Source organism: Pelodiscus sinensis, chromosome 2 (assembly GCF_052426305.1).
Source record: "Pelodiscus sinensis isolate ZL-2025 chromosome 2, ASM5242630v1, whole genome shotgun sequence".
Classification (NCBI taxonomy): Eukaryota; Metazoa; Chordata; order Testudines; family Trionychidae; genus Pelodiscus; species Pelodiscus sinensis.
In genome coordinates this window covers 232,450,001-232,462,077 of record NC_143053.1, presented here as the reverse complement: position 1 = coordinate 232,462,077, position 12,077 = coordinate 232,450,001, and the positions used below count along the sequence as shown (strand labels likewise).

Below are 12,077 nucleotides of genomic sequence, written 5' to 3'. Positions count from 1 at the left end.
CATTGCACCAAATTGGCCAAGACTATTCTGTTTCATAGATCTTTTGAAGCTTTCAGTGAGACCACCCATGAACATCCCCACATTACGAGACCTTCTAAAAGCAACACAGAGGCAAGATCACACACTCCCAATTCAAGGCTGCTACAAATGAATGGATATTGATAGTGTGTTCGTGTTCAAAGAGGATGCAGTTCATCCTTAACCAAAATAGAAATTATTCTGCGAGAAGCTTTTGCTCAGTTAAATGCAAATGTTTCTCTGCTTGGATTCATCAATGCATTATCTTTTCCAAACTCCACAATCCCTGATACCTGAATGTCCTTACACTTAAGTCTTCAGGCTTTGTGTTCAGTTAGCTGCTAAATGCACCTTCAGGGGTCTGCACTTTCCATCCTCCTCACAACTAGATTTTTTTTTTAAGGGATCATCAGATCCTTTCTACCATTGGTGATGTTCAAACCTCAGTCAGACTTCAGTTTCATCTTGTCTCTTACTAAGACTCCCTTTGTCACTGAGTCACTGGCCACCTGCACTGTCTGTCCATGAAGGTGGTCAGTCTTATTGTTATAACATCAGCCAAAAGAGTCAGAGCTGGGAGCACTTACCATATACTGTCCTCAGAATCTCACCACTCCGGTATGAGGGTTTTTGCCAGACCAGGAGAGAATATCTTTGGTCCCTCCCTGCTATCGCTCCCTCTGCCATGGCCCTGCAACTGGCCCTGCCACCAGCCCCTCAGTGTGCAGGGCTCCCAGTCCCATGAGGCAATCCCACTGCTGAGGTCGACTTTTGCTGCCAGGCAGCAGCCCTGCTGCTGAGCTCTCACCTGGGCATCCCCACTGCCTCTTGGCCTCACTGGGAATCGCTGCCAGGCAGCATTGGGGATGCCAGGCTCTTTGTTTTGCTGCCAAGCAGCGGCCCCAATCCCAGGCTCTTGGCCCCCTGGGGCAGACCTGCTGGGCAACGGCAGGGCTGTTGGGCTCCCCCTCCTCCCTGGCAGTAGCCCTGCTGCCAGGCTCCTGGGTTCTCTACCACAGGGCTCCAGCCACCGACCCTCTACCCGGACTCTCTAGTCCTAAAACATCTGTGGTCCAGCAGGACCACAGATGTTGCTGGATCAGAGAGTCCCGGTTTAGACAGGTCCAACCTATACCTTCTATCAAAAAAAGTTATTTTCTGTGCCCCAACCACAAATTCATACCCAAGGTAGATTGAGTTTTACATGAGTCATGTCACCCACTTATCTGAATTGTTTTCCTAAACCACATATTTTAGGAGAGAAGGCTAGGTGTCTGGAGGGGTTTGGCCTTTATCTGCAAAGGACATAGAAAGACACCTAAACTTTGTTTCCAGAGTGATCTCAATATTAACTTATATCAGTGCAGAGACCTTAACAATTGATCTCAGATTGTGTTATCCTTCGTTACCAACTAACTGGCATTCCCTCATCCCCAGAAGGAGTAAATGTTCATTCTACCAGGGAGCAGATTACTTCAGCTGCATCTCTGAGAAATGTAGCCATACTAGATATGTGGAACAGCAACTTGGAGCTCTTTAAATGCCTTCTCCAGACCTGATGTCCTGATATAGTAGCCCACTATAGATACATCTATAGTTATACAGTCAGCTACCACTTCTGCATAGTCTCATCTATCACCTGCTTGTTAATCTCCCACATGTGGAGCCCACATAGGGGACCATCCCATGAAGAAGAAATGGAGGTTAGTTACCTATAACTGGAGGTTCTTAAAGATCTTTTCCCTAACTATACCTATCACCTGCCTGTTCTCCATCCACCCTGCTGCAGATTGGTTACTCTGTGGTAAGAATGGAAAACTGGAGAAACATTGGCCTGCACTGTGCTCAGTTGGAAACATGAGAACTATGGTATATGTGCAGGCCAATAGGCAATGCTTGCAAGAAATTCCTGACTCAGCTGCATGACACCCCTGTGTGTAGTTCATATGTGTATCCCATCTATGGAATATAGATAAGGACTGTACATCTTGAAGAAGCTCCACTTACAGGTAGGTAAGCTTCATTTTCCTGTTGAGATTTGCAACAAAAACATTTACAGTATGAATTAATATGTAAAACAAGGCATGTCAAGCAAAACTGTGCAGTTACATGATACCAGTTTAATGGGTTGACATTAACTGCTGAGGCAAAAAAAGGAGAGAAACACAACTTCGAGGTTGATAGGTAAAGATTGTGTTGTTTAAATATTTTGCGCAAAACAAAGCATGCCTAATGTGGCAACGGTAGCCTGTTCTAAAAGTTTGAGCTATCCTACAAGATTGCTCTTATGATTAAGAGCATATCTGTAATGTATTGAGTCATTTGTCCGGAGTTGGCTATCAACCTTAAAAATTTATGAACTATTAAGAAGTAGAAGAAATAGTTTGTCAGACTGCTGGCTGACTTTAAAACTCTGCTTCAGTTTAGCCATCATGCTACAAACAGTGCTGTGGTAAGAATTGACCAACTTGCATACAACCACAAAAAAGCAAACCTTTGAACTGTCTGACTTCCTTGTCAGATGACCAATTTGAGATCCAGACTTTTCTGGGCAAAGTCTTCTTTTATTAAGTTTGTAGCCTTTCACGCTATTTGTTATTAACCATGATTTGGAAGAAATGTTAACAAATTGTTGTGTGGAGAAAAAGATGTGATAAAGGAAGAAGAGTATTTATTTTAAATTTGTTGCAGTATGTCCCATTAGACATTGTTATACAGCCATTCTTTTTAAAGCCCATTCAAGGCAATTTGGAGTGTTTCCATGATCTTCAGTGGACTTTGGATCAGTCCCTACAACTTACATTAAAAGTGAAAGATAATGATCAAAAATGGATACTAAGAGTTGAGATAATTTACTATGTTAGATTATGTTGAAAAATATGAAAGAGCTCAGATGCTATTGAATTGCTAGCATCCAAACCTACTGCCCTAGAAAGTTGGTACCATGTGGAAGCCTCACTTACTCAATGCTAAGGTTTAGTGCCTCCTGAAAGTTAATCAAGCTATCAACATTATCAAAATTTGAGAATTTTTAAACATTCTAGTGCCGCTTTAATTTCCAGCTAGTATGTTGAACTCTTGGATGAATGAATATTCTTTCGAATACTCCCAATTTTAAAGATGCCTCAGAAGCCTTATTAGGAACCAGAATGGTCTCTGATGGAAATCTGCACAGCCCTACTGTAGCTGATCTGAAGAACTGTTAAGAATTATCAAAAATAAGTTTTTTATAACTGTGTGCTTTTGCAGTGCACTTATGCCTCTTTTAGGTATCATTTTTCAGTTTCTACATAGGCTTGCTAGTTTATGTTGGGGAGAAGCACCAGGTGCAGCATGATTCCTTTAATGTGGTTTCAGATATAGTTGGTCTTAGAATAATAGCTAGATTTGAGGTTTGGTCTTCGCTAGTACCTGAAACAGTCTGTTCTGAGAATTAAAAATATAATCTACTGCATTTGGGGGGGGGGGTTCGCTTTGGACTGAAATATTGAAAAAAATCTACATCTAAGACAGATATGTATAGATCTGGGATCTCAAAGTGTGGGTCATGACTCCGTTTTGATGGGGTTGTCAGGGCAGAAAGTCCCAGCCCAGAAGTCCACAGATGAAGGGTGGCTGAAGCCCCAGCCAACTGGCTACTCTAGAGGTGGCTGCAGTGGCTAAGGGCCAAAGTGCCAGGCAGCCCACTTCTCCCTAGGCAGCTGGAGCAGGGGGCTGAAGCCCCAGGCAGCTTGCAGCTCCTATGAGCCTAACACCTCCTGGGCAGGGCTTCAAGCCCAAGCAATTTAGGTTGGTATCACCCTCTGTACCTGCAGTCCTACAAGTGTCGTCCTTTCCCCCTCCCTGCATCACTTTCATACAGAAAATACTTTCTGAATTTAGGGACTTGTTTACATGGCAGCTCACTTTAGCACCTTGATTTGAAATCATTTTGAAACATTGCTTGTAATTTTAATAATGGACTGTTTCTGAAGGAAAGGGAGATACTGAAGAGGAGTTGATGTCCACTTTGAGCAAAAGAAGGTCAAGTGAGAATCTAAACAGCAGTAAAAATCCAATAAACCACAAGTATGATAAAAAATATTTGGAATATGGATTTACATGGTCCGATTTCTAGGAAGATCCATGGCCACAGTATGTGTGGTATGTGGCGAAGTTCTGGTAAAGGAGCACTTAAAAGCATCCGAAGCAGAACACAGCATTTTGGGCTCACTATTATACATGGACAAGTGGGGGGGGAGGAGTAAGTTCTTGATGAGGCCATTTGTATAGTCAACTTAATCAAGAATAGCACAAAGCATACATCTGATTGGAGTTATGAGGTGGGAGCTATGCACCATCAGTTACTTTCTGTGGCTGTCTTGAGGAAAGGTTCTAGAGAAAGAAAGACTGCTCAAAGTGAGAATTTTTCTTTGACAAAAATTCCCTACTTGCCAAAAAGTTTGCAGATGCTAAGTGGCTTGCTTTGGTAGACATTTTTGAATGCCTAAATGTCTTGAATATTTCACTTCAAGTATGAGATGGTTTTTGGTTTTTCTTTCACTGAGGGAAAAAAAATCAAGCTTTCTTGTGATGAGACATTGATGCTGAAATTTCCTAAACAATCTCTTGCTAACTTCTAGATTTCTATGTGAGAAGAATATCCAAAACTGTTGTCTGCAGGTTTGAAAACTCACATGCTATTTTCATCCATCTGCCTCTGTGAAGCCATTTTTTCAGTACTGTTCAAGATTACCTTTGTCTTTACTTCAGCCACACAGAGCCCCACTTATATGCATTTGTGTTCATCAGTTCAAACTCACCTTTCCCATTAGGTGCATATTTATTTTTTACTACCAAATATAAAGACGGTCTTGTAAATTAAAATATTTAGTGGCTATTTTTCATAGATACAGCCTTGTAATGCATTCTTTTTATTTAAAACACTAACTTCTGACTACAAGGCACTAGAGTCATGCTATAATTTAGTGATACAATGATTTTTGAGAAATGCCGGTATAGATGAACTTCCCATTTATCTGATTGTACTACATATAAAATATTGAAAAGCTCTTTTCTAGTAAAAATGTCACAAGAACATACTTCTGTGGCCATTAATGTCAAAAGGCACAATTCACAATTTTATTATTAAAACCTGAATGGTAGAAGTAGGAGTTAGAAATAAGAGGCTTTACCAGTTGAAGGTGATCACCCATCTTTATTATCCATTAGATCATAGGTTCCCAAACTGGGGGGGTGTGCTCGCGGGGGGGGGGTGAAGAAATTCTGGAACCAGCCCCCCCTTTCCCCCAATAATCTCTCCCCTCCCCCCAAGAATGAGCCTGGTCTGTTAGGTAAAAAAAATTTCAGAAAATACTGGACATGTGTTTTCCTGGCTTGGGCATCCACTGGAACACGTGTAGCTCTACCTGGTCAGTTATTTTCTCTCCCCTCTTCTCCCTCTCCCCTCTCCTCCCCCCCCCCCCCCCCACAAGTTTTACTGCTATTTTTTTTTTGAGGGGGGGAGGGTATGAGGGTTTCTCAAAAATCAAAAAGGGGGCATGATGCCAAAAAGTTTGGGAACCACTGCATTAGATCTTCAATCCTTTACAATTTCATTTATGGAATAAGAGCTGAAAAATAATAAAGCTTCCAGATGTCTGCATAGTAACTAAACAACTTAGAAAGTGTCATCTTACAACAGGGGTGAGGAACCTGTTTTTGAATCAAGGGCCACTGACCCACAGAAAAATCAGTCGGGGCTGCACACAAGTGAGAAGTGTGGGGGGGGGACCCTGTAGCCCCCCGATTGAGGAGAATGTCACTCCCCACATTCTCCTGCATCCAGCCCCCAGGCCTGAGGTTCCTCACTCCCATCTTACAACTTGATATTTTAACTGAATACTTATTCAACAAGTTTAGCATTTCCCTTCATTGACACTCAAGATTCTAAGATCCTAAACTTTAATGTTTACTCAACAATCTTGGTTTGACTTTACAAGCAAAAACAGTATATTGTGGTAGATGAAGGGGAAAAGTATTCTTTCTGCAGTCGTTCCAACTAGCCTGTTTTTGGCAGTCAATTTCTGCTAATCCGCAAATATTAGTACTAAAAGGCTTTTCATTAAAGGTGAACAGAATTTTCTTCCTGAAATGTGGTGTTCTGTTAGAGAAGCTGCTGGAGATAATCAGCTTTGCGCTTATAAAAAAATTGTGAAACTATTTGATCTGAATTTAAAGACCATAAACCATCGTCTTTACAGTGCTGTCCAGTTTTGCTGTGTAGATCAGTGATTTTACAGGAGAGTTGTCTAATCTCAGTCAGATTTGTACAAATGCACTGAAAATAAAGGATATACAGAAGATTAAATAGCATAGTGAGATGCTTTCTTCTAAAACCTTCTACAAGGCTTTTTGCATGTGTAAGTGACTGAGTATCTGAAAAGCAAATTTTCAAATACCCCTCAGGGAAGTGAAGCAGCCAACTACCATTGAATTTCAATGCTTCCTTTACACTTTTTTTTTTTTTTTTTTTTTTTTTTTTAACTTGAGATTAAATAATTGAAATGCTGTGGAGGGCAGATCAGTTTTTTTTTTCTTTACCCTTGCTTTTTTTCTTTTTTTTAAACGGTTATTGCAAGTATTTTTATAATGGCTGGAAAGGGTAATTCCCATGTGGACTGAATTAATTCATTAAAATGCTATTTGGAAACTACTAGGGATATTAAAATGTGTGTAATTAAAAAACTGTGCAACCGCTGAAAATTTCAATGATTACGTGCAGGGTGACTGGCTGTTTCCTGGGAGCCAGTGCGTGCCAGGAGGCAGCTTTTAAAATATACATGCAGCTTTATGTCCATATAGTTTAAGATACCAGTTGATAAACAGTGGATTATTCCTCTCTTTATTAAATCATTCCATTCATTTTTAAGCAATACATTTACACACTTGTTCCTTTAGAATGCAAAAACTTTTTGCTGAGTGACTGAGAATTAACATGAAGAAAAATCATCTAAATTTTAAAATCTTAATTCTCCTAGTTGTCATTTGTATGGTTTCTATAAACACTAATATATATATATCAGCAACTAGTTATAATTTACTAATAGATTTATATAAATGAAACGCCTACTAATGCAATAAATGTGTGTTGTTTTTTTCATCTTCAGAACAAATCTCAACTCAATTTGCCATTTTTAAAAGAAATAAGTTGGAGGTGATGCAGTATTATTACACATGGTTATATATGAACAACCACTGTATGGTTGTTAGGTGTATTAGTCTTCATAAAACACACTTATCAGAAGAGCTTTTAACTTATTTGAAATTCTATGTTATTTTATTGTGCTTAGCTGTTATATATGGACAGTCAAATACTACATGGATGGGCAGCAGTATAAAACCCTAAAATAGATTTTGTGATAATTTTAGTGATCTTTCAATATATGACCAGAAAAAAGATATGTACAGAGTCTTAATTTGTAGCTGCAAATGATGCAAATATTTCTGAGTCATTATTTAGTTGAGTAGGCAGAAGAAGTATGATCTTTTGAAACTTCTTATGGATTAATTTGTCCTGTTTTCAAATCACAAGCCATTTGATTAACTATTCTATCATCTAGCATTCAGCAAACATTTAAAAACATTCTAGTCTTTTCCTGAAAATATTAGATTCATGTAAGCTGTTAGGAGTACAGATTTTCTGTAGTTGGGAATAAAGGATAAAAGCTTTGGCCAAGATAGTGTATTTTCTTGAATAAGCAATTAATTCCCATGTTCTTATAAAAAGTTGGATATCTTTCACTTGATAAGTTGTAACTCTAGAAACCATTGGGAGTTGTTATTGCATTAGAATGTTCACAAAATTTGTTTAGAAAAAATTCCCCGGAAATTTAGGGGCCTGAAACTTACTTAGAAAAAACTCACAAGATGTGGTCTAGTCTGACTCTAGAATGGATTTAATCACCATCCCACTTTTAAATTGGCAAAAGAGAATTTTCTTCATTAAAACTATAGAGACCATTTTGAGGATTCAAAATGAATTTTATTTTTTGTTTTTTAGAACTGATCTCTCTATAGACGTATTAGTATAATAGTGTCTTTCCTCAGACATCCTTCTGTAAATCAACATAAACAACTTCATTCTTATTGACTGGATTTTTTTTCCAGGTGGATTAGTTGGGGAAAACTGTGATTTGAAATTTGTTATGACTAATAGTACACTCTAAGAGCTCATTAATGGAACAAAGTAGCTTCTATGAAATTCTCCATTAATGGAGTTGACACTATGCATGATTTAAAAAAAATAATAATATAGAAGGTGTCTTAGTCTGCACAAAGCAGGGTGGTGGGAATAGTGAAGTTATGTTGAGAGATCATAAAGGTGATAAAACAAAGTTTTCTTTGGTTAACTGTCAAATTCATTTTTATATTTTCAACTAAATATTAAACTTGAAGGCCTTCTTCACCTTCATTCCCATTAGATTATGGAAGTTCAGAATGTTCAGCATCTGACAAAGTAATGCCTTGGATCTGCACTTATGAAAGATAGTCTTAACCTCTACTACTCTGAAACACAGCCATTGCAAATCAGTTTTATCTGAGTGGTGGTTTGTGCCAAAATGGCCGTAATCCCTTAATTTCAGTTAAATGAGAGGTCTTCCCTCATATCATAGGCTAAATGCAGGTGTTTAATCCATCACCACAAATGTGTTCAATGGGCGAAAACTTAGTTTCAGCAAAACTGCTAGAAGGATCGTCGTCTGTGGCCATGAAGATGCAACACGGAATTTGCCATAATGCATTGAAATATTTTTGTTTTAAGATTATAAAAGATTTATTTATGCAACATATACATATTTTGATATAGTATTTTCTCATTTTATATTTTGTTCAGCATTTACAGCCGAACAATACCAGCAACATCAACAGCAACTGGCACTAATGCAGCAACAGCAGTTTGCACAAATTCATCAACAGCAAGCAAATAGTAATTCCTCTGCCAACACGTCACAGGTGAGGGATTTGTCTGTGCTATGATTTATTCCTCATTGTTTCCCACCAGGGTTCATCTCTAATTGTCAACTGTTGCCATAGAACCTTGAAACTAACGAACAGGAAGGTGGCTTTCGCCTGAATCTACATCATAGCCATTCTGTAAAGTGTTTAGAAGGGACACTGCAGGTGAGTGTGGCAGACATTGCCTCTGCTCCCTCTTAACAAAACCAGAAAGATGAGTGAATCGATTAAATGAAATACTCAGACTTGGGAATACATGTTGCAAAAAAAAACCCTCCAGCCATGTTGTTATCCTGTTAAAACTGTAGGTATGACTATATGTTTTAACGCCAGGTTTTTACCTTTTATTACCAGTATGTAAACATGTCCTGTTTTTAGTTGTAAAAATATCAAATAGTTAAATATGTAACAGAAAATGTAAATGGAGAAACACACAAAGTTTCAGAAGTTGCTGTTGGCCATCTGACCTTCCTGAATCTTCCAGTTTGGTTTGGAAATCATGAGAAACGTGATGTAAGGAAGGGTAGTCTTTTGTGCATTTGAAATACTTGTGTATGTTTTAGTGCTGGAATAGTGCTGGACATGGGGAATACTGCATTTAAGTATTTAACTTCACTAAACATCAGAAATTTGGTTTTACGGAAGGAGGAGGACTTGGATCAGTTCTTACTTTTTCTGTACTGGTTTGTACATTTCTAGTGTATGCATAAAAATAGGAGTGCTGACTTTCTGAAACCTATCACATTTATTTTCCACCTTTCTTCTTAGGGTTTTGTATCCAAAACATTGGATTCTGTTAGTGCTCAATTTGCTGCTTCAGCTTTGGTTACATCAGAACAATTGATGGGATTCAAAATGAAGGATGATGTGGTGCTTGGAATTGGGGTGAATGGAATCCTTCAGGCCTCAGGTATGGAGCTATGCATATCTAATTTCATTCTGATTATATTTTGCTGTTATGACTGATACGTGAAATCCCTGTTCGGAGTAACAAAAAAATTTTGTAATTCATTCATTCTTCTGCAGGAGTATACAAGGGCTTACACCTCAGTAGTACTACGCCCACCACGCTTGTACATACAAGTTCATCGTCAGCAGCAGGTTCAACCTTGTTACCGCCTTCAAATATAACACAGACTTCAAGTTCCCACAGCGCACTGAGTCACCAAGTAACTGCTGCCAATTCTGCAACAACTCAGGTCCTGATTGGGAACAATATTCGATTAACTGTACCCTCATCGGTTGCCACTGTAAACTCTATTTCCACACTCAATGCACGACATATACCTAGGACTTTAAGTGCTGTTCCATCATCTGCCTTAAAGCTGGCTGCAGCAGCAAACTGTCAGGTGCCCAAGGTTCCAGCTTCATCTTCTGTGGATTCTGTACCAAGGTAAGTTCTGTATGTGTCTGAGTTTTCTTAGTTTTATTTTGCCATTTTCCACTGCATAGTTCTGAACTCAAAATTTCAGTGTGTTAACCCAAAGCTGTTGTTCTTCCTCTGTTAGACTGAAGATCTTGTCCATGCTGGCATATTTTGTCACCAAAAACTGCCTTTGTTGACAAAACAGTGAGAGCATTTTTTGGAGTGAGGGGAGTGGACACTGAGTTTTGGCGTCAAAAAACTTCCACCTCTGCAAGAGATTTTTGTCTTTTCTCCTCCCTTTGTCAACAAAGAGCCGTTGTGGACTCTGTGTTTTTGTTTTGTCCAGAGAACTGGCTTCCTCCCTAATCCCATAATGCCTGCCCTAATGGCTCTGCTGCCCCTACCTTTTCAAAGCTCTGGGAAGTATCTGAGTGAGCTGCTCCATTTTGGGAACAAACAAAAAAGAGCAAATCATTGGAATGCTCCATTTCTGCCTTGCTAAAAACACAGCAGCAAGCAGACTGCTGCTGCAGTGGGAAGTCTGGACAGACTGCTGTGCTGCTTTGACATTCCTCAGCACAGAGAGCTCACACCAGGGCTGGCTCTAGGCACCAGCAAATCAAGCATGTGCTTGGGGCAGCACTTTTCCAGGGGCGGCATTTCCAGGTAAGCAGCCGCTCCCAGCAATGCCCAGCCCCACCCCGCTGATTTTAAAGGGCCGCGGGAGATGCTACTACCTGCTGTGCAGCGCTGGCACCATGCACGCCTGGAGCCTGCTATCAGCCCTCTGCCTCCTGCTGCTGCCCAGCTCTGCTGCCTACTTCAGCCTGAACTCCACTCCAGTGCCTGTTAAAGGGATGGCAGCTGATTTCCTCCTCTCCTGCACTCCCACCTGGCCCGGCAGGCGTGCGGGCCCGGTGGCAAGGGGAGGAGCGGGGGCCCCTGGACAGCTCCCTACGGGGGGGGGCCACTGCCCAGTTGCCAAGGATAAGCCCCACTTGTCTCCGCCTGCTGCCTGCCTTGTCCGTGGCCACCCGGTGCTGGGAGTTTGTCCCGCCTTGTCTGCCTGCGGGCTGGGGGCATGGGACTAGGAAGGGCCCCGGGGGAAGGAGAGAGTGGCAGTGCCAGGTCCACACGTGGCACCCTGCCGGCCCTTTCCCTGCCAGCCTAGCTCCCGGACCCCGAGAACGCCCCGGCCTGGATGCCTGGTTAGTCTGGCGGGGCAGGAAAGCGGTGGGTCCCCCAGTTTCCTGCTCCTGAAGCGGGGCTTCCGGGGGGCTGAATTCTGCACTGTCCAGCGGGGATGGGCCCGAGGAGCGCTGAGGAACGGGTCTTCCCTTTGCTGAGAGTCCGGGGCTGGGTTTCCCCGCTCCCTGTGTGGCTCCCACCCTGAAGTCCTGCTTCACCAGGGTAACTACTGCCCCCCTTGGCTGGGGCTGGCCTTGCTGTAGTCGGGAGGGGGCAGGGGAGAGAGACTCTCGTGCCCTTTGCTTCACCTGGTGCCCAGGAGGCTGGGCAGAGCCTGAGACCTGCCCCCTCCCAGGCTGGGCCAGACCTCAGGGCAATGGCCAGGGGCTGTGCTGCCGCAGCTGGTTCTGAAAAGGTTTCCTATCAAATGGTCTCTGACTGCTTGGGGCTGGGACCTGGTCTCACTGGCCTGCAGCCTGAGAAACGCTGCCAGGGAGACAGGGAAGGA

General features: G+C 41.5%; 1 protein-coding gene across 3 annotated transcripts in view; it reads left to right on the top strand.

Moving 5' to 3' along the window:
- The window catches only part of EPC1 (enhancer of polycomb 1), a 138,333-nt gene that overhangs the window by 123,007 nt on the left and 3,249 nt on the right, over positions 1 to 12,077 (top strand). For 2 of the 3 annotated variants that reach the window (XM_025184459.3, XM_075922663.2), the window contains 4 exons: positions 8,894 to 9,012; positions 9,094 to 9,180; positions 9,784 to 9,925; positions 10,042 to 10,408. In XM_025184459.3, the coding sequence (XP_025040244.2) occupies positions 8,894 to 9,012; positions 9,094 to 9,180; positions 9,784 to 9,925; positions 10,042 to 10,408 (715 nt within the window). The remainder of the gene's footprint in view (positions 1 to 8,893; positions 9,013 to 9,093; positions 9,181 to 9,783; positions 9,926 to 10,041; positions 10,409 to 12,077) is intronic. The other variant, XM_075922664.2, reaches the window with a different exon arrangement.